Source organism: Ziziphus jujuba, chromosome 12 (genome assembly GCF_031755915.1).
Source record: "Ziziphus jujuba cultivar Dongzao chromosome 12, ASM3175591v1".
Lineage (NCBI taxonomy): Eukaryota > Viridiplantae > Streptophyta > Magnoliopsida > Rosales > Rhamnaceae > Ziziphus > Ziziphus jujuba.
In genome coordinates, this window is record NC_083390.1 from 25,616,415 (window position 1) to 25,640,047 (window position 23,633).

The window sequence follows — 23,633 nt, forward strand, 5'->3', positions numbered from 1 at the left end:
ATATCATAGATTTTGGACACTGATTGGTATAGGTCCATCTACCCGGAAGATTGCTTCTGGCGAAGGTCCTACATTGGAATTTAGGATGGCAAAGTCTTTAGTAAAACATTATACAGTGTTTTTGGTGTATTTTGTGAAGGATTAGGAAACGGGAACACGTGCACTGCAATTTTAGTGACAACCAAGACCCTAAAGATGTAGACTCCAAGGGTAATACATTAAAAATCAAGAAGACAAAGAAATTATTAACATAAAAAGAAAGGAAGAGAAAATGAGCAAAACAAGAAAAGGGAAGCTAAAGAGCCGACAGACAGGGACAGCCCATATGAACAATGAACTAAAGCGAAGCCGGCATTGCTTTGTTTTTTCTTTTCTCTTTTCCTTCTTAGGATCTATGAATTGCTTTAATATTTAAAATATTGATTTCCGCTTAATCAGGCTGTTTATGGGTTGTTATTCAATACACTTTTTACATTGTGTCTCATACAGCAAGAGTATATCTAAGCGTCAATATTTCTATGGAATAATCTATTGACAAAACTGTTGCTTTAATCTTATCTTGGCATAAATCCTCACCCTCAAACTACATTGTTATTAAATCTTAACTTATAGACCATGTACTTTAAAAATTACTTTTTTTTTTATTATAACTTTCTATATAGCAATAATTTTACTTTAAAAAAAATTTAAAAAAAAAAAAAACCTTTTACACGAAAAAAGACACATGCTATTTCTCTTTGTGGGCCTAGTTCTTCTAGACATTGATAGATGGATCTACCTGGAACAAAGAGAGCGAAATGAGGTCCATTATCTTTCTGGAACAACACAACTATATTCGGCCCAAATTCAAATTACAACCAGACCCCTGAAGAAAGTAATAATTCCCACAACCACAAGAAAAAGCAAAATCTCACCATCCATCTCTATTGCCGCTTTAATGCAGAGAAGAAGAATCCATTGACGACAACTTTGGAGTCCGAGTAGGAAAGAGTTTCGGATCGTTCGTCTCTGCAATCCTTACTCTGGTCCATCACCGACAATGAGGTTGAGCGGAAACAATGGAGGAGGTGTCCGGACACCTGTCGCAGTGACGAAACGCCATGTTCGTCGTCGTTCGGTGATAATATGAAGAAGGATCGGAGAATTTCAAGGAGAAGGAAGCTTGGCAAAGAGGTTGAAGACGACGAGCTAGATGGTGTCGATTAAGGTCTTGACGAGGATGGACCGTACGGGCCAGGGCTGGATGGTCAAGATGAATGGAGCATCAGATCCTCCATGGTCTTGGATTGCAGTCTCGATTATGAGGTAAATGTTTTTTTTTTTTTTTTTAAACAATATGTTTATTTATTTATTATTATTATATGCAATGCTCTTTGAAAGCAAAAACTTGCTTGCTTGAATTAGAGTAAGAAATAAGCATTATCTGATTGCTACTTTCCATTCTTATCGGTGCTCAAATCTAATATACGTATGCATTTTGGAGGCCGGTTGGAATGGTAGGTTGAAAATGCCCATAAAAGGGTTTTCGCTATTTATTCCAGTTGTGAAAATGCATCAAAGATATAGTGTCTGCAACTATTTATCTTGGAATCTGGGGTTAAGGTTCTATGTGGACTTTCATTTGTCAATCCACATCATCCATCCAAATTAGACATGTGTTAATATATAAGTGTTAAAAAATATAAAAAAAAAAGAAAAAAAAGAAAAAAGAAAAGCATACACAAGCATTGGGGAAAAACAAGCAGAGAATTTAGGTTCTATGTTGAGATGCAACCATACAGTACTTTTGAATTTCCAAATGCATAACGAATTGATTGACGATTACTTAGTCTGTATCTTAACAATAGGTTCTGGTATATTCATGGAAGTGTCAATGTTGTGTGATGTTGGGGGGAGTTTTGGGTGGAAAATTCTTAGTGATAGTAGAGTAAGACCACCTTATTTATAGCGTGACGTCTGTATGCTACCCATTATGTTGCATCATGCTGTAACGTGGTTCTACTGTAGCTGTAAAGAAGTAAAAGAAGTAATGTAGTTGTGATGTTATTAATCAATTAAAATGCCAGTAAGCTCTCACTTAATGGAGCTTGTTGAGTATGAGTGAGTGAGATCTTTCATGCAAGCGTAGCATGTGATTAAAAGAAAGTAGACACCTCCTGCATCCAACAACCTTTTTTCTTTTTCTTTTTTTCTTTTTTTTCTTTTTTTAAATTTTTCACTTTTAAATAAAAGCTGATTGCCTTTTCATATCTTGGAATATGCTTCAGGAAGAGGAAGATGAATTTGACAAAGTGGCTTGTGGAAGAGAAAATGCAGGGGATCGCTTGTATATCAGGGGTTTTACTGCGTATGGACTTATTTAAATTCTCACAATATAAGGGACCCACGTGCAAATCACCTTGTTGCAAATTTTAGGCTGAAGGAAGACGAAGATGAAGCTGAAGCTCAACAAATTAATTCCATCATGGCTTGTGCTATAGAAGTTCTTGAGCTGCTTGTAAAAGCATCTAAAGGCGATACTCCTCCAAAATCTATATTGGATAGGTGAAACGACAAGGCATCTTCAAACTCACAAAAACGTGGCAAGTTTGAGATTGGTTGTAAAACTGATAGTAGAGAAGCATCTGAGAATGCAACAGTTCCAGATTATGTAGCTCTATCATCCCAAAAGGTTGCTGGCGTACCAGATTATCTAGTAAACCTGCATAGGTATGCATGTTAGTTACACTTTTGATCCGACAAGTAAAGTAGGATGATGACAATGCCCAGGCTTGTATAAACTTCACCAGTCAGGACAAAAGTTTTAACGGTAAATCAGGTTCAGAAGTGGGGAATGGTTTGACAAATTTACAGAAGCCTATGACGTTTATTTCAAAGAAGAAGTCAAGTGACGCTAAAGTAGCAAGCGATAGCAACAAGGGGAAGCAAGACAACATTGGTAACAGCAATCAGTCGGTTTTCCCAGACAGCATTGCCACTGGGCAAGTTGAAGGTGAAGTTAGTACAATGGTGGAAGAGGAGCTAGAAACCAATGCAGCAGACCGAGTTGCTGGTTTCCTAAAACCCGTTCGAAGGTATCAAATAATGTCGAGGCAGAATCAGATTACTCTGATTCTTGATGTTCTCTAGCGTCTTAGTCAAGTTGCAGTGCAGATGCGGGCTTTAGTTTTTCTGTATTCCCCCAAAAGTCACAAAAATATATGTCAATTTATCCGGAACATTTTATTTATATTCAATCCTTGTAATTATATATTAATATGGTTATCCAACATTACTCTATGAAACCTCAACCAAAAGTTTTTTGTAGTGAATCATGTATATGCAACTAAACATTAGTGGCTTGTTCCTTGTTAGTCTTCATATTTCATTGTCGGCTCAAGATTTGTTGATTACAAATGCATTCTGCTCTTTATGCTTTCGCATCATATTGGCAAGTGTCAGCTGCCAAATGTGACCCAGTCATATTTTAAGCAAGGTTGTGGCTCTAAGTAATTATAATCAATATGGTTAATTTGTGTTAAGCTTTTAGGTAACGAGAAAACAACAAAAAGTAAAGGGTTCCAAGTTAAAATCTCTTTTCTTGTGGATTTGCTGGACGTACCTAACACAACAGGTTCCTTAGACAATGCGCTTAAATTTTGCTTCCCAACAATCTCTGGTTCTTTTCTGTCTAGGCTGTAGTGCAATTTCTCATTGGGTAATGGGATTAGAAACGGTCAACATAAGGAAATAGGATAGGGAAAATTTTGTCCTATGCTATAACCCACTACTCACAGTAGAATAAGAAGTTGCTAAAATTCTCTACACGAATGATCCAGCTTAAGAAATTGGATACTGATTAGTATAGGAAAAATCTTTCAGGAGATCGCCCAAAATCAAACCTAATATTTGGACTTGGATAGACCCTCTCCCTCTCTATTGAACAAATTTTAGATACTCTTTACTTCTCATTCACAAACACATAGACCCATACGTGAAGTTCACCATAATAATAATAATAATAAAGACCCATATGTGAATCTCACATATCTTTGCGACTGAAGAGAAACACTAGATATTTTCCAAAAAAAGAAAAAAGAAAAGAGAAACACTAGATATATAGACTGTATCCTTCTCCATCATAAGCGCCTGCACATATGTTGGGAGGTAAGGAGACAAAATAAAGAGCTGTGCATTAGTTAATAATAATATATGTATCTTATCAAATATTAACAGCCTCACCATGTACTGTACAATCAATAAAGTATATAGAAAAAGAAAAAATTTCAAATATATAGCTGGAATATATATGACAGAAAAGCAGTCGAAATGTGGCGACCCTTTAAAATTTCTCAAATCCCTGTGTATAGGCCCTATAATGGTGGTGATAAGCCACAAAAAGGTTGTGGCATATACCAAAAAAGAAGCCAAAATAAATTATAAAGAAAAGAAAAAAGAAAACCGAAGGAAGATAGAGATGCCAAAACCCTCAGTCTAATTTTTCCAGCGCCCGCTAATACCTAATGGTCTTTTGTGAGAGAATTCTCTGTTATGTACACTAAGTTCTGGCTGTCCTCTGCTACAACTTCTCTGCAATTCTCACTAATGCATCTGCAAGCTTATTAAGAACAGCGACTACGCTAGCAGTATGATCTTTCCTCTGCTCCCTGTCGAGTTCGAAATGAGAGTTCTGAGCATCAAGACGGGCAGCCAGCAGCTTCCCATTCCTCTCGAAAACATCAATCAACTGATTCTGCAGACTGGTTTCATCATCTCCTCCATCAAAAGCAAACCGTTTTCGCTTCCGTACATCTTTAGAAGTAGATCCGATCTCAGGATTTGGGGCTGGCTGTTTCTCATTTGATGCACCTGCACATCCAAAAGAATTCTAAACAAAAAACAGTTCGACTTGTACAATCAATATATATATATATATATATATATATATGTATATATATTTCTCTTTTTTCTTTCCTTAAAGAGAGATATATTAGCTAACAGGGAAAAGAAGCAAAGGTCATACGATGACAATCGAAAAGGGTCATTTCAGTGAACAAATACAGTCGGCATCAATCACATGAGTCTTGAGAACGTGCCCTAGATTTTGAACTTCCATGGAACTTAGAGACACGAATAGATGAATCACTACTCAAGTTTCAATTTTTTAAACTTCAAAAGCCTTTTATGTTAAGAAACTTGTGAGATACAATCCAGTGCCACTCAAAAAGGAATTTCATCCATTAAGGCCCCTCAGCTAAATTCATAAAAGGGAAAGGGATTAACCGAATTCTTGTGCTAATTGCATGCTGTAATTTATTATATAAAAATAAAAAATAAAAAATAAAAAATAAAACCGTAAAGAAATCTGGAAAGGATCGCAAATAAAATATGTACTAAACTCAGCTTTTGCACCAACATTGAAATGACAGACATCCTAAATCAACTTTATTAACTCTCTTCACGAAATACTGCAATATCAGTAGAACTATGAGTCATGACAAGAACTACAAAATTGGTTTTGAGACATACTCATGGTATAAACTGTATAGATGGATGCCTATCACTTCTTTTTGAACAATTATATTTTGATTTTAAGTCCTGAATATCATTAAAGCCTTAAAAGCTAGGCCAGTGGCTGAGTACTAACGCAAGCATATAATGCAATAAATTGTCAAGGGCAAAGTTGACAGCAAATATGGCAACATATGCACATATCTGATATGGAATCCAATAGGAGATGTTCGCAGTCATTAAAAAGTATGCGAGAACGAGCTGGATGGAGGTGTAATCATAACCAGGTAGACAGAGAGAAAGAAAATCATGGAATCTTAAAGTGGTCATAAGCCAAATGAGATGGTTCCCACATTGCTATTTGTTCAAGAACATGCCCATCAGTATCCGTCACAGACTGATAATTAGTTCTATAACCCAAATATCTTTTCATGGTAGTGAGTGAGTTGATTGTGGAGTTAGGATTTTACAAAACAACAGGAGATACTGTCAGTTTCCAAATCACCCCAACACAGAATCCTAGCAAAAGCAAGTGGTCTCCATTTCCATTTTCCAAAGGTGGTGTAGAGCGATCCCAAAATTCCATAAGAGTTCCAAAAGAGGGGGGGAAAAGCTTAATAAGAAACAGAGGTATAAATTTAAAGTACAAGCAAGGGAAACATTACCTTGACCTTGACCATGACACCCCCTTAGAACTGGTTGGCCCTGCTTCTCTGTGGATGATAAGGAGGGTATTTAAACAATTGAAATATCAGAAATAATATTAAGATTTTTGCGTGTGTCCGCGCGCACGCCAAGCATACAATTAAGCATTAATAACACTCATTTGCAATTGGAAGATCTTCGATTGATAATCCAACCTTAATACAAAGAAATAAATGAATTTAGAATCTTATGCATACAAAGGCAGCCATAACCATGATTTTGAAAGGAAAGACAAAAAGAAAGAATCTACATAGAAAAGATGCAGCCAATAACTCCACTGAAAATTTTATATAAACAACTTCATAGCATCACTCAAAACATAAATATCTAAAAAATAACTCCAAATAAGAGAATTGAATTCCCATTGAAAATAATCCAAAGAAATAGAAACCAAGCAACAAAATATGCCACAAACCCAAATGACAATGCACTCCACTCCACACTGACGTTAAAAATATCAAATACATCAGCCAAAAGAATCAAATATTTATTCATTTATTTATTTTTCTTTAAAAAATAAAAAATAAATTAAAAAAAAAAAGTTTTCAATTATCCAGTCCAATTACCTGATATTGGCACAGCAGGAATCCCCATGGCAATCCCAGGACCCTCCTTGGCTGCTGCTTCCTTTTCGGGGCTCCGACCCGATTCATCCTGCTCAAAGTCTGAGAAGAGCCCATCGTCCGCCGTCGCACCCCGACCACTATCGAACATCGCACCCGTCTCCTCCACCTCGTCAGCCGTACCGTCCTTCTCCTCCGACGGCGGCGCCGGCGGATGGAGCGTGGTGTGCGGAGCGCCACCCGACCCGGCATCTAAAATATCGTAAACCTCCTTGTCGAAGAAGCCGGGCAACTTCCTCTCGCGCCTCAAATCGTTCCTCATGACCCAAAACGATTCGTTTCCGTCCTTCCTCTGAGACTCCCATTCCTTGATTTTCTTGTAGTCGCCAGCCAAATTGCTCCACCTCTTCCGGCACTGAACCGGTCCACGGTTCACTCCGTGCATCTTGCAGTAGGAAGACACCGAGGCCCATTTGGGTTCGACCTGACCCGACCCGAAGGCCGCGCCGGAGGTCCGAATCCTGCGATTCTTGGTCTCGGCGACTCGCTTCCCCTGTATGAGGACGAGAATCTCTTGCCTGGTCCAACGGGGAAGTCTCGGCGTTTTACTGCCGTCATCTCCGCCGTCAGTGGACGCAGGCCGTGCTTCAACTCCGTTTGTCACGCCGTCAGTTTCGCCGTCAACGGGGTTCGTAGGCAGGCTCACCTGCTCAAAAGCCATAAAAAATACGCAAAGCAACGAAAATAATAACAAAGCGCAAGGGTTTCTTTAGACCGCACGTGACTTAAATGGATTGTTTGCTGTTGAAGTAACGGCGTTTTGTAGGAAGGAGAGGGTCCGTTACGGCGTTTACAGTCAGAGGGGGTTGTTTTAGCTCATCTCTCTCTCAGTTAAGGAATAGAGGAAAAAGAGATTAGAGAGACCAACAAAAACCAAAAAAAATAAAAAAACAAAAAAAACAAAAAACAAAAAACAGAGAGAAAGAGAAAGAGAGAGAAATTGAAAATATATGTATATATAATAAAGGAAAGGATTTGAGGATGTTTATTGGTGGGTTTATTATGAGAGATTCTGGTGGTGGCTTTGGCTTTGGTGGGTTTATTTTTTCTTTTTAAATTTTTCTCTCTTTTTTACTTGCATCTAAAATACACAGCTGTTGACCCCAACCCTAGAGTAAGGTTATTAGGGTATAATTAATATTTAGAGGTCATGCCTTTAAAATCTCAATCAATGGGTTTTTATTTCTTTTATACATGTTTTTAAATTTTAATATTTAATCTTACCGTACAAAGCCAAATGGTAGGGTTAATTTCTTGTTTTGGACACTGCTGGTATTATGAATTTGTCAAACTGTTTTTTGGACATTTTGTAGGTAGTGGATGTGGCTTTGAGGTTGCAGGAGTCATTTTCTGTCCGTACAATTTCAATTAGGATAAATTAACACTCGGTTTTTGGGACCATTTTTCCCTTATATATCTATATATATTTATCAAAAATGAGATCTTTTTGGTTTTACTTTTGGCCCCTATTCAATTTTTCTACGAAGTTGGATTTGTTTTTGGTCAAAGAGTGTAATATTCTGAGTTTATTATATATATATAAAAAAAAAAATCACGGAATTTTGAAAACTTATGAATGATTTTTCCTATTTAATTTTATTAAAAAAATATATAATAAGAAAGTGGGTAATGACAAACAAAGTGTGGACGGAGGAGGGTATATCAATTTGAGAGTTGATTAGGGCATCCTACCCTACCACTAAGTAAAAATTTTCTCCACCTCTCCTTTCCTTCTCAACATCTCTTATCCCTTTGAATCATTTCCTCTAATCTTTACTTAATCGCTAATGCTTCTTCTTAATGCTTATAGGATGGCCACAGATTGCCCCACCCCCAATCAAAGCCACTTTCATGACTAAGAAAAATAAAATAAAAATATGAAAGCCACTTTTCTGTTGTTGGGAATTTAGACAAAGTTTTTATGAGGGCTACCACTACCATCCCTACCCCCAACCTCTATCTCTCTTTCTCTCTCTCTCCATTAAATGATTTGCTCTAACTTTCAATCAAGGAACATAATCATATTTTTATATATAATAATCACAAACTTGCAATATGATTTTGGAAGCATATAACCTCATGAATAAAGGGGTTGTGACCCAAGGGAGATTAGGACAGGGTCATATAATTTTATTTTCCCTCTCATGTCATCAAATATTGGGGACCATATCAATTTTTGATGCCCATCCTATAGCACAGTCTTTTACTACTTTTTATATTGGGTTCTTGCATTATAATTCTATCTATTTTATTACTACTTTTTGAGTTTAGGAAAAAACTTAAAAATTCAAACGCCTAGCAAGACTTTTGGGGATTTATAAAAGCCATCCAATATGTATTTGTTTTACATGTGTATAATCATATTATATTCGTATCTTTCGTAAATGTATCCAAATTCTATACAGAAATTATATTAGTAGTTTCGTATCTTTTATAAACGTATGCAAATTATACATGTGGAATTCTATCAGTGGATGTTACAGTATTTCTTTAGTATTTTCTATAAATTCACTTGCTATTAACAATCTCTCACGTACTATAAATAATCATCATCTTTAATTGTTTATTAAAAAAGCTAACTCTAAATTATAGTTTTCAATCATACATATTTAGAAATCAACATAATTAAGCGCAATTATTTTATGGAAAACAAATAATTATTTATTTTTATCTTTTTAAATTTTCATTTTTTTAAGTGTTAAGTACTACGACCACATTTCATATTTTTTTTCAATAATATGATAAGTATAAAAAAAATTCATCAAATAGTTTGTCAAATGATATGATAAAAATAATATATTATTATTTCATTGGTTAATAAATATATATAATTTATATATGAATGAACTTTTAAAGATAAATGTAATTAAAGATTCAAACCACTAATATAATATCATATTATTTAATAAATTATTTAGTGAAGTTTTTTAGCATCTATAATATTATTGATATTATTAATTTATGGTAAAAATATATCAGTAAAAACTCCGTTTGTTAATATTTTTATATACATAAGTGGAATTATCAAAAAAGATGACCAAGAAAACAAAACTGGCTAAGCAAATCCAACTAAGTTGGCATCCGCAGAAAAATAAAATACAATGTTACTTGTTCACTAAAAACCAAAATAAATAGAATTTAGATCTTCCAAGTGATATTTATTAATTAAAATTAGAGTAAGCAGAGAAATTAAAAAATTTCCTCGTTTTCCACCTATTATATTCTCTTCTTTATTTTCCTTATTTTCATTTTCTCGTGGAACCTAACAGAGTAAGTAATTAAATGAAAGAAAGGAAAAGAAAATCCCTAAAATAGACTTCAAATTTTGAAACTAAATCCAATCATTTTATTTGGTTTGATTTCTTCTGCATCCGCAATATCATCAGGAATACGAGGTGGATTTATCAATATCATGAGTGGATATTAAATTTTTCAAGAATTAGAATTATGCGAATTTCCTGAGGCCAATCACAAAGAGCCAGATAGGCATAAAAAAAGATCAGAATTTGGTAATATGTCAAATATCACAACGATTCTATGATAATCTCATTTATTATCTTAACCCAAAAAAAATAAAAAATAAAATCAGATATCTTATTAGGTAGTAATAAGACATTAAGGACACATGTTAATATATTATTGCCTAACTAAGAACATTTTATTTACCTTTAAAAAATTTGAGACACGTTAAGTTTAATTTTAAATTAATTATATATATATTGTCACAGATATAATAACCTCGAAAACGCAAAGCTGTAATGCATATTTTAAGAGGGCCCATTTAGGAATTACTGAAGGCTAATCACATTTCGATGAGCTTTCGAGAAAAAGACCGACATTCCCTCTCCTTCCTTTCTGAGGGTGAAGGGTTGGGTTAAGAAATCAAACTTCACCTTCTTCATGGTCTTACTTATGCTCCTTAACTGGATTCACAAATCACAATGCCTTAATATTATACATGAATTAAATATAAAAAAGATATTATTATTATTATTATTATTAACATGAATATATCACTTTGATTCTTACTATTGGTCAAAGGGTCAGGGACAATTTCATCCAATGTGACAATTTTTAAAGTTAACAGGAATCTAACTATTCAATTATACACATATCAAAAAATTCGTTTAAGATAAAATGAATATTCTTTGGGTATCTAATTTTATAAATATATATATATATATATATATATATATATATAAAAGGTTACAGAATATGTCATCATCTTTCTAATAAATCTGGCATATGTATGCACAGTCAAAATATAAAGCTTTATTATATTTTACTTTATAATTGCCTTTTTTTTTTTCTTTTTTTTTTGTTTGGGGTGGGGGGGTGTGCTTTGCAAATATGCATGAACCAGAAAAGGGAAAGAGAAGAAAGAAAATTAGCGGAAGAATCCACCGAATTTGGCTTTCCACGGGTGTCCAAATTTTTACATGAAATACTTTTCAAATTCTAAAGTTTGTGATTTTAACCAAGATTTTACAATATTTGTTCACTTGAACACCAAACCTCCAATAATTAGCAGTTAGATTTGTTCCCAGATGGACCATAATAAATATTTAGTTAAAAATATTCTTGAAAAAGAAAACTAATTTAAATTATATAAATAAGGAAAGATGTTTAACTCACAATTTGACAGCAAAAGTCATTGCTGTTGAAGTAGTTAAGGAGCTACTAATTTGTCTAAAACCGAGCATTAAATACATAGCCTTGAAATGTATTCATCCAATTAAACCAACAAAGTTCCCACAATTGAAAATATCGCCTATATTGTAATTAATTATGAATTATTTTACAAACACATCGAACTCTTTATATGTGAGCCAACAAGACAACAGAATTATTTTCTTAAAAAATGAATTTCTTCAAAACAAAATTAATAAAATATATAATCAATTAATAATCACAAATAGTTTTTATACATATTACTATTAAAAAATAATTTTAAAATTAACATTCGATTTGCACTGAGCCTAACCACCACTTTTTGAAGAATATGAATATTATATTTATATCATTTAAATTTCAACAATATTAATATCAATGTTATATAAAAAGTAATTTACATTTACTATTAAAGACAATCTTAAATAATTCCATTCTACAAGGAAATTTGTACAATTAAAAAAACCAATATTCGAAACTTTGAATTATTCTTAAAATACAATAGGGTGACCAAAAGGTGTCCTAACCTAGTCCTAAAAAACAAAAAAAAAAAAGCATATAAATGGAAATGCTATCTTTATCAAAAAGGTGTCCTAACCTAGTCCCAAAAAACACAAAAAAAAAAAAAAAAAAAAAAGGGTTTCTTCAATTTGGGATAATTACATTTTACCTTTCTTAATCACCGTCTCAACCTTAAGGTCTAAACTAAAAGGGATATGAGTGGCAGACAGAGTGATACATCTATTTTAAAACAAATGCAGAAGATGGATTGGTTAGATGTTTGACCTTTGCTTACATAAAAGAGAAAAGGGAACATAAAAAACGAGTATATATCCTTGGCACGGTTGAGAAAATGTGGGTAGATATTTTCAAATTTCGGTTGAGAAAAAGGTAAACTGGTATTACATGAGAAAAGAAGAAAAAGAGGATTAAACTAGGAAGCACACAAAGGAGGCTGAAGGGGCAATTTCACCAATTGAAATTCAAAAGTGACAGAGCACGGCCCAATGATATTGAAGTAACTGTAGTGACATATAAAAGCAATTAAAATGAAATAAGCCCAATACCCCAAGCACTGCTCTCCTATATCATTCACCAAGCTTTTTTATGCTTTTGTGCGAAGAGTATAAACCTTAAAGTAGCATGCCGAGTTCAATTTATGATAGATTGTCAAGAGGAATTAAAAATATATATATGAAAAATTAAAAACTGCCTATTATATTAGGAAAAGCTATTTATAAACCCATAGATCCAAAATGAAAATGAAACAAGTGAAACTATATTTTTAAAAGTATTGTTGAGTATACAGGACAAATTCAATGATTGATATATAAATGACAAGCATTTCACTTGACATTCTTTCGTTTCTAATTACAAAAAGAGAGAATCTGTGTCTACACTCCCCAGAAAAAGGACAAGAATCAAAAAGGAGAAGTGCATAGGAATTCACCTTGAGATGCCACCTTTTGACACTCCATGGTTGCAAAAAATTGGCCAAACTAATATCAACTAATTAATGCTTCTTCAATGAGCTGGAGAGGCAAAACAACATACTACAGTGCAACATTTATGTGCCTAATACAAACGCTTCCTACAGCCAGTCGCACCACAGAAGCATGCCAGCTTTTTTATCTTTCCATCGGGACCAACGACGCTATCAAGTGCATAACCATAGTCATAAGTAAGTTCCTGCATTTGACATTGGATATAAAATTGTTAAGCTAAGAAGATGGATCTGAGAGGAAGCTCTATAAGAAAGTTAAGTTTTGCAAAGCTTGGCGCAAATACCAGTTCATTTGCTCATGCAGTGTAACGATTATTAGTTGGATAAACAATGGTACTAGACATTTACCATAAGGAGTGAATTTAGCCAATAAACCACATCGTAAAGCAAAGCAAAATAAAATAAAGTGGCCTGCACCATTCTGATATCAAAACAATGTCATTGCTTGTGACTCATGTACAAGGTTCATCAATGGTGCATCTTGAGGCCAATTAACTATGAATACTAAGGTGTTCATAATATGTTCTAAAATTGCAATGCACTAATCATAGCATAATAATTCCATTATCTGAATCAACTGGAGGTAGAAATATCAATCAACTTATGCTTTGAGGAAAGTATTTGAATTGCATAAACACCAATGCCACCCCCTCCTTACTGGTGAATCTTGGAACTACTTCTTTTGGTATGCATTTGAGGCCTCTTCCAAGCCTCTCCACGTTAGATACAATAATGGAAATGTAATTTTATAGTTAAGAAATACAACTGTATAATACTATAGAACATAGAAAGGAAAAATGATAACAAGACCTATAAATAGACATAGAGACCGTTATATTGCCAACAGGTCAAAGGTTAAATTTTGTTGCCACTGACAATTTTGAAGACATTGATCATATTAAGAAAAAACTGAGGGAAAATTACCTGCAAAGCTGGTATGTTGTCTGCAGCAAATAACACAATTCGAGCAAATTTAACATCATGGTGAGAGCTCAAAACACACTGAACAAAAAGGTTAGGCTCACAACTATGATTGATAAATCTGGCAACATTGCCAGAGGAACCAGCATCGATGCAAAAATCAGGCCTTTCAGATATCTTGCCATCCCTTTTATCGGCATGATCACTAGGAAGGGAAACATCACGTAATCGCCTCTGCAGTGGAAAAATACTTCAGAGGAAATTCTAACCATAACATATACAAATAATCCAATGCAATAAACTTCCTAAAAGAATCTATAATCATATTACGGCCAAGTCACTTGTGCAGCAAAAAAATTACACCAATCTCGAGAAAAGCACATAAATTTTGCCAGAAGTATTAGATTCAAATAATTTTATTCCAAGCCAAAATTGCCAAAGAAAAGAGCAATAGTATGTCTATCGCACTCTCATGAATAAAACAGCATGTATAGAAGGAGTTCACAAATAGTTTTTCTTCCCATATTTAACAGATTAAAAACAGCCAAATTTAATATATCACATCATCACATAAAGTTGACAACTGTAAATTCTTTAAGTGAAAATTACCTCTCGTCCCCCTAGACCATTCATCGTTTGCCAGCAATCAATTTCAAAAATATAGTCATTCCCAGAGACAGCATCTAAGGTTTTAGTCTTCCTAAGTAGTCCAGTGTATTCACATACTGGCGCACCAGAAGGAATATAATCCATGGACCGAACTGCCCACCCTTTATATTGAGTACGATAAACCTGTTCAAAATATTCAATCTGTCAAATTTGTAGCTCAACAAGGTATGCAACCAAGGTGTTGCCTTGCACTTTATTTTAGCTACATAACCTCGAGTTTGTATTTTAATCCCTGCTGAGATGTGCGGTTTACACATTCAGGCCCACAGAGACAATTTGGACCACATTCAAAAACTACGTCCATAGCTTCAACCAACCTGAAGAGGAAAAAATTGAGAGGAATAAGGAGGGGAATCTTCCAAGAAAAGGAACCCTGGTTAATTCCAAGACCGAAAGATCATAAAATACAATACAAGAAGCTTTAAAATAAGAAAGTGAGTCAAGGGAGCTAGTATGGTCTAAAATTTGGACAAAAAGATAAAAATCACAACTACAACTAACATTTGCTTAACCAGTAACACATGTAAGCAGGATATCTAACTCACGATTTTCTTATGAGAAACTAAATCTTCAGCGATAAGTTGTGAGCGTTACGCCTTATAGGTATTACATTACAAAACAAGAAAAAGTAATCAGCTCTAAGAATATGTGCAAAGTGCAATTTTACAAATTTCATGACCATAAAGAAAGCAAAATGACCAAACATACAAAACATTTAAAACCTAATGTTATTGGGATAAACATATTATAAAACATTAAAGCACATCTACAAATTCCAAATTGTTGCTATATATAGGAGAGGATCCTACTTAGCAATTAGTTCTATTAAGATAGAGTGTTAGAGATAGGAGGAAAAGATAAATATATATATATATATATAAGTGTTAATCACATTAGGAGAGCCAAGTTCATATCATGTTGACCTGACAGTTTTATCATCAAATGTTCCGATTATAAACTTTTGGATCATTTCAATAGTTGGAATTTACTAAAAAAATTATAATAAAAAAAATTCAATTAGAAATAGAATTAGTGACATGTTTAAATCCTATTTGAAAAAAATCAAACGTATTATAGTACAGTAGACCATAAAAAAATTTTAAGTCTCAACTTTTAAAACGATTTAACTTTTTACAACAAAAGATCTAATGATAATCCATGTAGATTGTAATTTACTGCAGATTTTTATCCATTTCTATTATATTCTGAGAGGATGTCTTGAAATGATAATTACTGAATAAAAAATTATATATCTATATATTGAGAGAGAGAGAGCGAGAGAGAGAGAGAGAGAGAGAGAGAGAGCATCTCCACGTAATTCAGGAAGTCATGTTCTGTCAGTGCCTGTACAAAATCTTCCTCACTCCTTTACAAAACAAATAATTTATTTTCTCAGCTGAAAACTTCATATCCATTTTCAAATCTCACCTGCCACCATTTTTACTGACATAGGGAAAGTCAGAGCCATTAAGTTTAGCACAAGAACAAGTCCTTGGGTTAGTACATTTTCCTTTGCAATTGCACCCAGGAGCACTAGATGGGATTTTGATACCTGACTCTACTGTAATTGACTTCGTATATGTAAATCCTGAAATTTTAAAAACATATATTCGAATTGATAGATAAAAATCAAATGGACACATAAATATCAGGGTAATGAAAGCAGCATGCGGATTGACATTGAAAGCGTAAAAGAGACAAAGTGCGTAGGCGTAGAAATAGAGAGAAACCTTAAACATCAATAAATTTTTTTTTTTTTTTTGGCCAAATTATAAAAAGGAAAACTAAAGACGAAAAAACAATTAGCATTTCCATGCATAAATTGGCTAAGTAATGAAGTAGTAATTTTGTTAATAACACATCTTATGTACAGTATCTTCTTTCTTTCGTACCACTACAATTACAAACCTTGTCTGATATTCCATTCAATGTAAGAGAGACATCTAATCCAATGTGAAAAGAACATAAGTCCACAGTTTTTCAACAACACCAAATACTTCTCATACAGCGTTTTCATTGTATAATACAAATTAGATTAGTTATTCATATTGATCGGTCTAACACAAATTTTTGTGTAAGGGAACACTATATGGTGAATTTTTAAGTATCATCAAGATCAATCAATAATGATGAACGCTGCATTTTTCCCCCTTTGAGCATTTCTGGTGATAATAGAGTATGCTAAACACATTCTAACGTGATTCGTAAGTTAAAATATACACAACTTTGTCGAGGTTTCAAGTAACTTAAGATTTTATATTGCTTTGGGATATTGTTGGTATTTGATTTGACTTAGTTCCTAATTTATTTTTTTATAAGAATTTAGTTTCTTTATTGTAGTAGGATTCAGTAAAACCCTTAAGATCTAACAATTATTAATATTGAGCTATAAGTATGTTATCCCCCCTTGGATTTTTCTCATCCTCTCTTTACCCCTCTCCTTGCATCCTATATCAGCTATACATGTCAATCTTTAGAAGAAATGTATTTCTCAACGTCTGAATGTCAAAATACATGTAGTTATTTATAGTACCATAAGTACCAAAAACAGGTGAGAAAAAAAAATGTATAGCTGACCTGATGGTGCAAAAGGTGGATCATCAATTATATTAGTCGCTGGAATACATATGTTTTCTTGACCATCACAAATGTCCTTGCACACCAACCTAAGAAAGTCATCAACTTCTTAATTCAGATTGTGAACAGGATACATGAAAGACAGATTATTTGGATGAAAGATGATCTTCCCATACCCAGGCAATTCTGATGAGAGTTTAGACCATTGTCCACGACTAAAGTAAACCTGTGAAAAAATAAACCATGCAAAACTTCACTATATTAGGAAAGACATATGTCCAAATTTTTTAAATGAATTAACTTGTAGTAACAATCTTTTCTATGCAAAGCCAGTTAGAAATATGCATCAAATACTTGTCAAAAAAAGTTAGACCCTTGCCCACTACTAAAGTACCCTTGCCCACTACTAAAGTAAACCAGTGAAAATATAAACCAAGCAAATTTCACTATATTAAGATGGATGTATGCCCCAAACTTTTTAAATGATTTAACTTTAATAAGAATCCTTTCTAGTCGGGAACAGTTAAAAATATGCATCAAATATATGTCATAGAGTGTTAAACAAATACCAAATATTCTTTCGAACTTTTTACCCAAAAAGAACTGCTTCAAACTATTTAGTTTCTGTTCAAGTTGACAGCCATCAAATGAGAATAATAAGTTGGAATTTTATCACCTTGGAATTTAAAAAAAAAAAAAAAAAATGCTTTCAAACAATGTATCAAATACTTGTCAAAGAGTGTTAAAAAATTATCAAACTTTCCACCCAAAAAAGAACTGTTTCAAACCATTCATTTTTCAGTTCAAGCTCTAGATGAGAACTCATGACTTTGGATACACTGATACCAAATGAGAATAATAAGTTTGAATTTTGTCACCTTCAAATAAAAATATGCTTAAACCATTTGATAAAGTTATATAGGCAGTTAATAACCTGATTTGTGAGTAATACAGGTTGCCCAGGAAGTCGTTTTAATCGATACTTATAAACAGTATATCCAGCGGCACCTTTCGCAGCCCAGTACTTATCCACCTGAAGAAAAATAAAAATGGACAAAGGACTTTAGCCACAGGATAAGTTCACTGCAAAAATCTTTTCACATATCAATAATGACATAATTAGACAAACGAAGGTTTAAAATATAGAAATTCAAAACAACCATCATAACAGTAGTATTTCAGCCAAATTGGTAATCTTCTATATGCAGAGTGACTGATTTAACAACAAAATAATCCACCAATTAACAGAAGATATGCATTTAAATTTTTTTTCTCGGCTTCCTATAGTATTGTTCATTTTCCACAGGACAATGAGAGTTAAGAGACCACGAATCCCAATTTCCAATTACTCAACCCAGTATTTCTTCTATCTTTTTTATCACTCTGATACAACACTTCAAAACCTAGAATGCTGCACTATTCTACTCAAATTACGATTCTTCACCAATCATCTTACAATTTTTTCGACCATCATTATCATCGAGCAAACAATTAAAAAATCTTCAGGTAGTCGCAAGCCCAAAATACTACATTCTCAGTTAGTTTTGAATTGACGCATAACACAAATACTTTAAAAATTCACACAAAAACTCTGTACAATATTTTTCTTCTTGGTGGGAAAAAGGGAAAAAGAATAGCCCATTTGCAATAGGCTCAAAAGAAATTTACATAAACATGCAAAAACTTGCGAAAAATTATAATAATAATAATAGTATTAAATTTAGTAATATTTCTAGCCATTCCTACCTTGTACAAGCCATCATATGTATACAACTTGTTGGAATAACTGGTGACACATTTATGTCCACGAACGACTCTAACAGGAATAGATTGCTCCATATTATTCTGCAAGAAGTTAATGTCATATCTAACATAGCAAGATTTTATTCAAATAAGAAAAATCTAAATCACATCCAAAAAGCAACATCAAAGGAATACTATTCAGTCACCATACTACAATGCTATTCAAGAGTAGATTTGAAGAATAAGGTTGGGAATGGTAGAAAACTTAAGGCGCTATAAACACATATCTCACATATAAGCTGTTCATGAAACACCATGCACCATATAACATTATTTACAAACTAAATATTTCTAGCTAGGCAACTAAGAAACAGGAACCCAAACTCACGCCAGGCAGCTGGACCATTGAAGGTTGTTTAATTGAAGGGTGAAGCATAGCTAATTGAGTTCTGTGAGAAATTGGGAGGCTGATCGTGAAATTAAATAAGGTTTCCCACAGGAACCAAAGCTTATACAAAATGATTAAATGAAACAAAATATTGTTGATAATTTCTAGAGATTAATTTTTAATAATTATATAAATTAGGTAAAAAAATGTTAAAGCATATATTTTGGAAGAGAAAAAAAAATTGATATAGTAGCACATGCTAGTATCCTAGCTTATCACTCAACAGAATAATATGCAAATCAGAATTAAAAAGCTACTGGAGTGACAAGTTTCTAGTTCTAGATAACACAAAATGAGACAAAGAACATATCTATTAACAGAAAACAAAAGGAGAAACATAACAAAAAATAAAAATATAAAAGACACACCTTAAGAGCCAAATTACCACGAATCATCTTTTGATCTTCAATTTGACGCTTATTACCAAGTAAATCATTTCCACCTTGACCTGTATATACAATTTCTTCGGAGTTATCAACATCATCTTCATATTGGCCGGACAAAACAATTGCTACTGCAAGTGGAAAGGTATAGCCTTTGTACTCCTTCTGCAGTATTCCAGAAGTTGACTGGATTAGGTCATACACGAAATTAACATCTTTAAATTGACTGAAAAAGCCACTCCAGTGGAACATTCCTCACGCATCTGCAAATCTAATTGGAAGATCTCTCTAAATATGCAAGATTAAAATTTAAAAACATATTTATTTTTCACAATGTTTCTAAGTATGCTATCTTTCATCGCAGAATAAAAACCTTAAATTCAAACTTTTTAATTGATTAACAGAATCTACAAATGGAAAGAGAAGAAGCTAGGATTATAATGTGATTTATAAATTAATATTTTCTCAAAAAGTCAAAATTATGTATTATAAATATAACAACATAATGATCAAGTACCTTGCCAGTTTTTCCAATATAATCGATACCATTTAACCAATGTGAATGTAAACCGATGGCCACCATTTCACATCGAGAAAAAAATTGATGCCCAACATTAACACCTGCATCATTAAAATAAATAACATTGAATGAACTAGAAAGTTAGCACTAAAATAATTAAGTACAAACTCAAAACTAAATAACATAACTAAAATCACCAACCTGGTAGGTTTCCAAATCTTTTTTCAGGATATAGGATTTCCTTTTTTCTCCGCATCTGCAATGGACACGCAAAGCCAACTATTCTAGAATTCAATGGATAATATTTATTATAATGCTCACGGGGTAAAAGATATAAAACTAGAAAATCATCTTCAATCTCTTTTTGATGAAGTAAAGCATTAATAATCTGTAAACAAATCAATAATGTACAGTTTTACAGTGTGATTTAGTGAAAGTATATTTTCATTGGGAAAACCACATATCTTAAATATTGACAAGATTGTTTACAGTGAGATTATTCAATAAAATAAATAGTACATGAGAAATATGATATACAAACCACCAACTTGCCTCATTAAGTGCCTTCAAATCAGGTCGCATGGAAGATCTCTTAGCATCAGCATCATGTGCACCTTTATCCTGCAAATATTTTTAGCACTATCATAAATTACAATGGCAAAAACCAAGGACTTTCCAATCATATTTTCTATCCCTTTCTGAAAAATGACTATCCAAATAAATAAATAGTTTCTAGTTTTGACTTCCAGCCTCGAAGAAGGAACTTTCAAGCATCAAGTAGACCATGATATACCAATTACCCACTTGCCTTATTAACTGACTTCAAATCACATCGCTTGGAAGACCTCCTAGCATTACCATCATGTGCACTCTTCTCCTACAAATATTTTTAGCACTAACATAAATTACAATGGCAAAAGCCAAGGATTTCTCAGTCATGTTTGCAAATATTTTAGCACTAACATAAATTTTGAATACTGAACCACATAATTATGCCTCAAGAAGAGAAAAAAATAATAATAATAAAGATAAAGATTGAGTAAAATAATAATAATTAAACTAAAGGGAAAAACTAACCTTCGTCCCACATCTCATCAACTCTTCCTGCATTCAAGCAAAAGACAATCCGAGTAAGGAGTTACATTTTCAAATTATTCTACAATCCATTACAACAGAAACATGAGGTTGCATATGCTTAGATAGTAGCTTTCAAAATATAAATAAATATGCAACTCAGAATTATCTACCAGGTAAAGCAGTACTAAGTTAATATTCTACAATTAGTTATAACAAGAGTAAATTACTGACTTCCACAGCAATAGTTTTTAAAGATAAATCATATTTATCAAAGATGTTTTGCTTAGTTAATACAGTGTAGACAAGACTCACGTGGTACACATCTACGTCCAAGAGTAGCTCTTACTGAAACCAAAACAAAACTTGAATGAACTATAGCAAACAATTAAACTCATGCAATTCAACAATGCATAATGAACAGATTTTTATTTTACCATACTGAGAAATTAACAAAAAACTTATCAAAGGGGAAAAAGCTGACAAGTTTAGTAGTAGCATCTGTCATTACTTTACTTTCTCATTTTTATTTATTTATATATTTTTTTTCGTTCGTTTTCTGAATTATAAATATATAATACCATCCATTAGTTTTTTTTAATCCATATAATCATCATAATTAATTTTTCCATTTAATTCACATACTAATACAACATAATTTCGCTCTCTGAAAACAGTACAGGTTATAGTAATTAGTAACATAATCAATAAAGCATGAAAATGTAATTCCAAAAATAAAATAAAATGATCCATGTGTGATTAATCACCTGAACAAAGTGAAGGTAATGCACGTTAAATTTTCTAACAATCTCTTTCACTCTTGCAGTTAAGCTTCTGCCCTTGTCATCAACTGGAGAAGTACCAGTATTCACCCAGTCCACTTCGTCACCTATTGCAACAACAGTCCTCTTGCTACCTGCTGTCAATTTGGTAACCACTGCCTTACCATTTCCATTTCCATTGACTTTGTCTTCTCCATTATCACTTGTAGTTACTCCACATCGACTTTGTGGAAGTCCTTGTTTTGAATGGTGCTCAACTTTAGTCTTTTTAGCGCTAACTTTTTCGTTTTTGACCTCCACTTTCCGTTTGCTGTCGCTGCCGTAATACGGCCTTTTCTCTTCCGGAATATTTTGAATTCTTGGGCTACACCTCCGCAGATTGGTGGACTCCTTGGTTTCAAGTTTTGAAATGCCTTGAGCAATGTTCTTCTTCTTCTTCTTTTTCTTCTTCACCCCAGCAACTGCTAAGGCTTTACGACCAGTGCCATTTGCAGATTCCTTCGCTACAGTCATTGATTATAACCTACATCAAACCTGCAACTAACAATTCCTATAAATAGCAATGCACAACAAAAAAATAAATAAATAAATAAATGAAAAAAAAAAGGCATAAATAAAACTAACTAAATTTCTTGTGCACACCGTCAAAAACGGAATACAAATTCGAACAGCTCGATCTTAAATCCTTCCAACAAAAAATTAGAAAAGAGAAAAGAATTACTTCCAAACACTAAAAAATAAATAAATAAATAAATCGATACATAATGAGAAAAGAGAAGGTCGGAATGTTTTCTTTGGAAAAAGTTAATAAGGAAGCAAACAGTTTGACCCCAGTCTCTTTGATTTTAAGCAAGTTCTAAAACAATGCCGATCGGAAAATCAAACAGTTTTGAACCGATTAGATATAAGAAAATCAAGCCGACCTCAAGTCTACGTTAAACTCCAACCGAAATTCTTAGAATTGAAAATGAGAACAGCGAGAACAAACGTACCGATACAATGAGCAAACTTAGCGTCTAATCAAATGCCAAGCAGATCGAAGCCGGCGATCTAAAGCAAATGCAGAAGGAAATAGACAGAGAAGAGCAAGAAGAACCCTAGAGACGCTTAAGAGACACTCACCGGAGCACTTTGAAAATTTGAAGAATATATACAGATAGAAATAGATTTTGAAGAGTGCAAGAGGCGGGAATTAGAGGGGGGACTATTTGGGCGCGATCCCTTTCGAAGTTTTGCCATTAGTGGAGACAGTGATCGCTTTACCAGTAACGTCAAGTCGTCTGTTTGTACGACTCGCCGTTTGGAGTCGTGTGCTAAAACGCTTCCTCGGGGGATCGCATATGGTAGATGTGAGTGGGACCGTGTGAGTGTCAGATGTTTACATTCAATTAATTTCATTTTTGGAAAATTTGGGCCGCTGCGCTTGTTAGGCCTAATTAGAAAATAATTTAAAATTTTATCCATCTTCTAGTGTGAGATGTCCAATATTATACCCTAACCTCTTTTTTAAATATTACACTAAC

The 23,633-nt window shown here is 33.4% G+C and overlaps 2 protein-coding genes and 1 pseudogene across 16 annotated transcripts; 1 reads left to right on the forward strand and 2 right to left on the reverse strand.

Moving 5' to 3' along the window:
• Positions 1-724: 724 nt before the first annotated feature.
• LOC112493112 (uncharacterized) lies at positions 725-3,360 on the forward strand (annotated as a pseudogene).
• A 793-nt stretch (positions 3,361-4,153) lies between these two features.
• On the reverse strand, positions 4,154-7,820 carry LOC107429714 (trihelix transcription factor ASR3). Of its 2 annotated transcripts, XM_016040454.4 has the most exons (3): positions 6,762-7,806; positions 6,156-6,203; positions 4,154-4,848 (listed from the first exon to the last, which is right to left on the reverse strand). In XM_016040454.4, the coding sequence occupies exons 1-3, from the start codon at positions 7,477-7,479 to the stop codon at positions 4,559-4,561; spliced, it is 1,056 nt and encodes a 351-aa protein (XP_015895940.2). In that variant the 5' UTR covers positions 7,480-7,806; the 3' UTR covers positions 4,154-4,558. The 2 variants fall into 2 exon arrangements, with proteins under 2 accessions (XP_015895940.2, XP_048318715.1); XM_048462758.2 differs by lacking the exon at positions 6,156-6,203 and having other exon boundaries at positions 6,762-7,820.
• A 4,926-nt stretch (positions 7,821-12,746) lies between these two features.
• Positions 12,747-23,415, reverse strand: LOC107429683 (histone-lysine N-methyltransferase, H3 lysine-9 specific SUVH4). 14 transcript variants are annotated; one of them, XM_048462036.2, is made up of 18 exons: positions 23,103-23,402; positions 22,753-22,795; positions 22,096-22,633; positions 21,332-21,358; positions 21,063-21,131; positions 20,807-20,875; positions 20,456-20,510; positions 20,252-20,355; positions 19,720-19,899; positions 18,907-19,005; positions 18,095-18,193; positions 17,337-17,386; positions 17,161-17,249; positions 16,012-16,171; positions 14,795-14,900; positions 14,524-14,706; positions 13,918-14,148; positions 12,747-13,178 (listed from the first exon to the last, which is right to left on the reverse strand). In XM_048462036.2, the coding sequence occupies exons 3-18, from the start codon at positions 22,621-22,623 to the stop codon at positions 13,065-13,067; spliced, it is 2,163 nt and encodes a 720-aa protein (XP_048317993.1). In that variant the 5' UTR covers positions 22,624-22,633; positions 22,753-22,795; positions 23,103-23,402; the 3' UTR covers positions 12,747-13,064. The 14 variants fall into 14 exon arrangements, 13 of the variants coding, with proteins under 13 accessions (XP_048317993.1, XP_048317987.1, XP_048317991.1 ...); XM_048462030.2 differs by having other exon boundaries at positions 22,096-22,644; XM_048462034.2 differs by having other exon boundaries at positions 22,096-22,650.
• Positions 23,416-23,633: the final 218 nt, after the last annotated feature.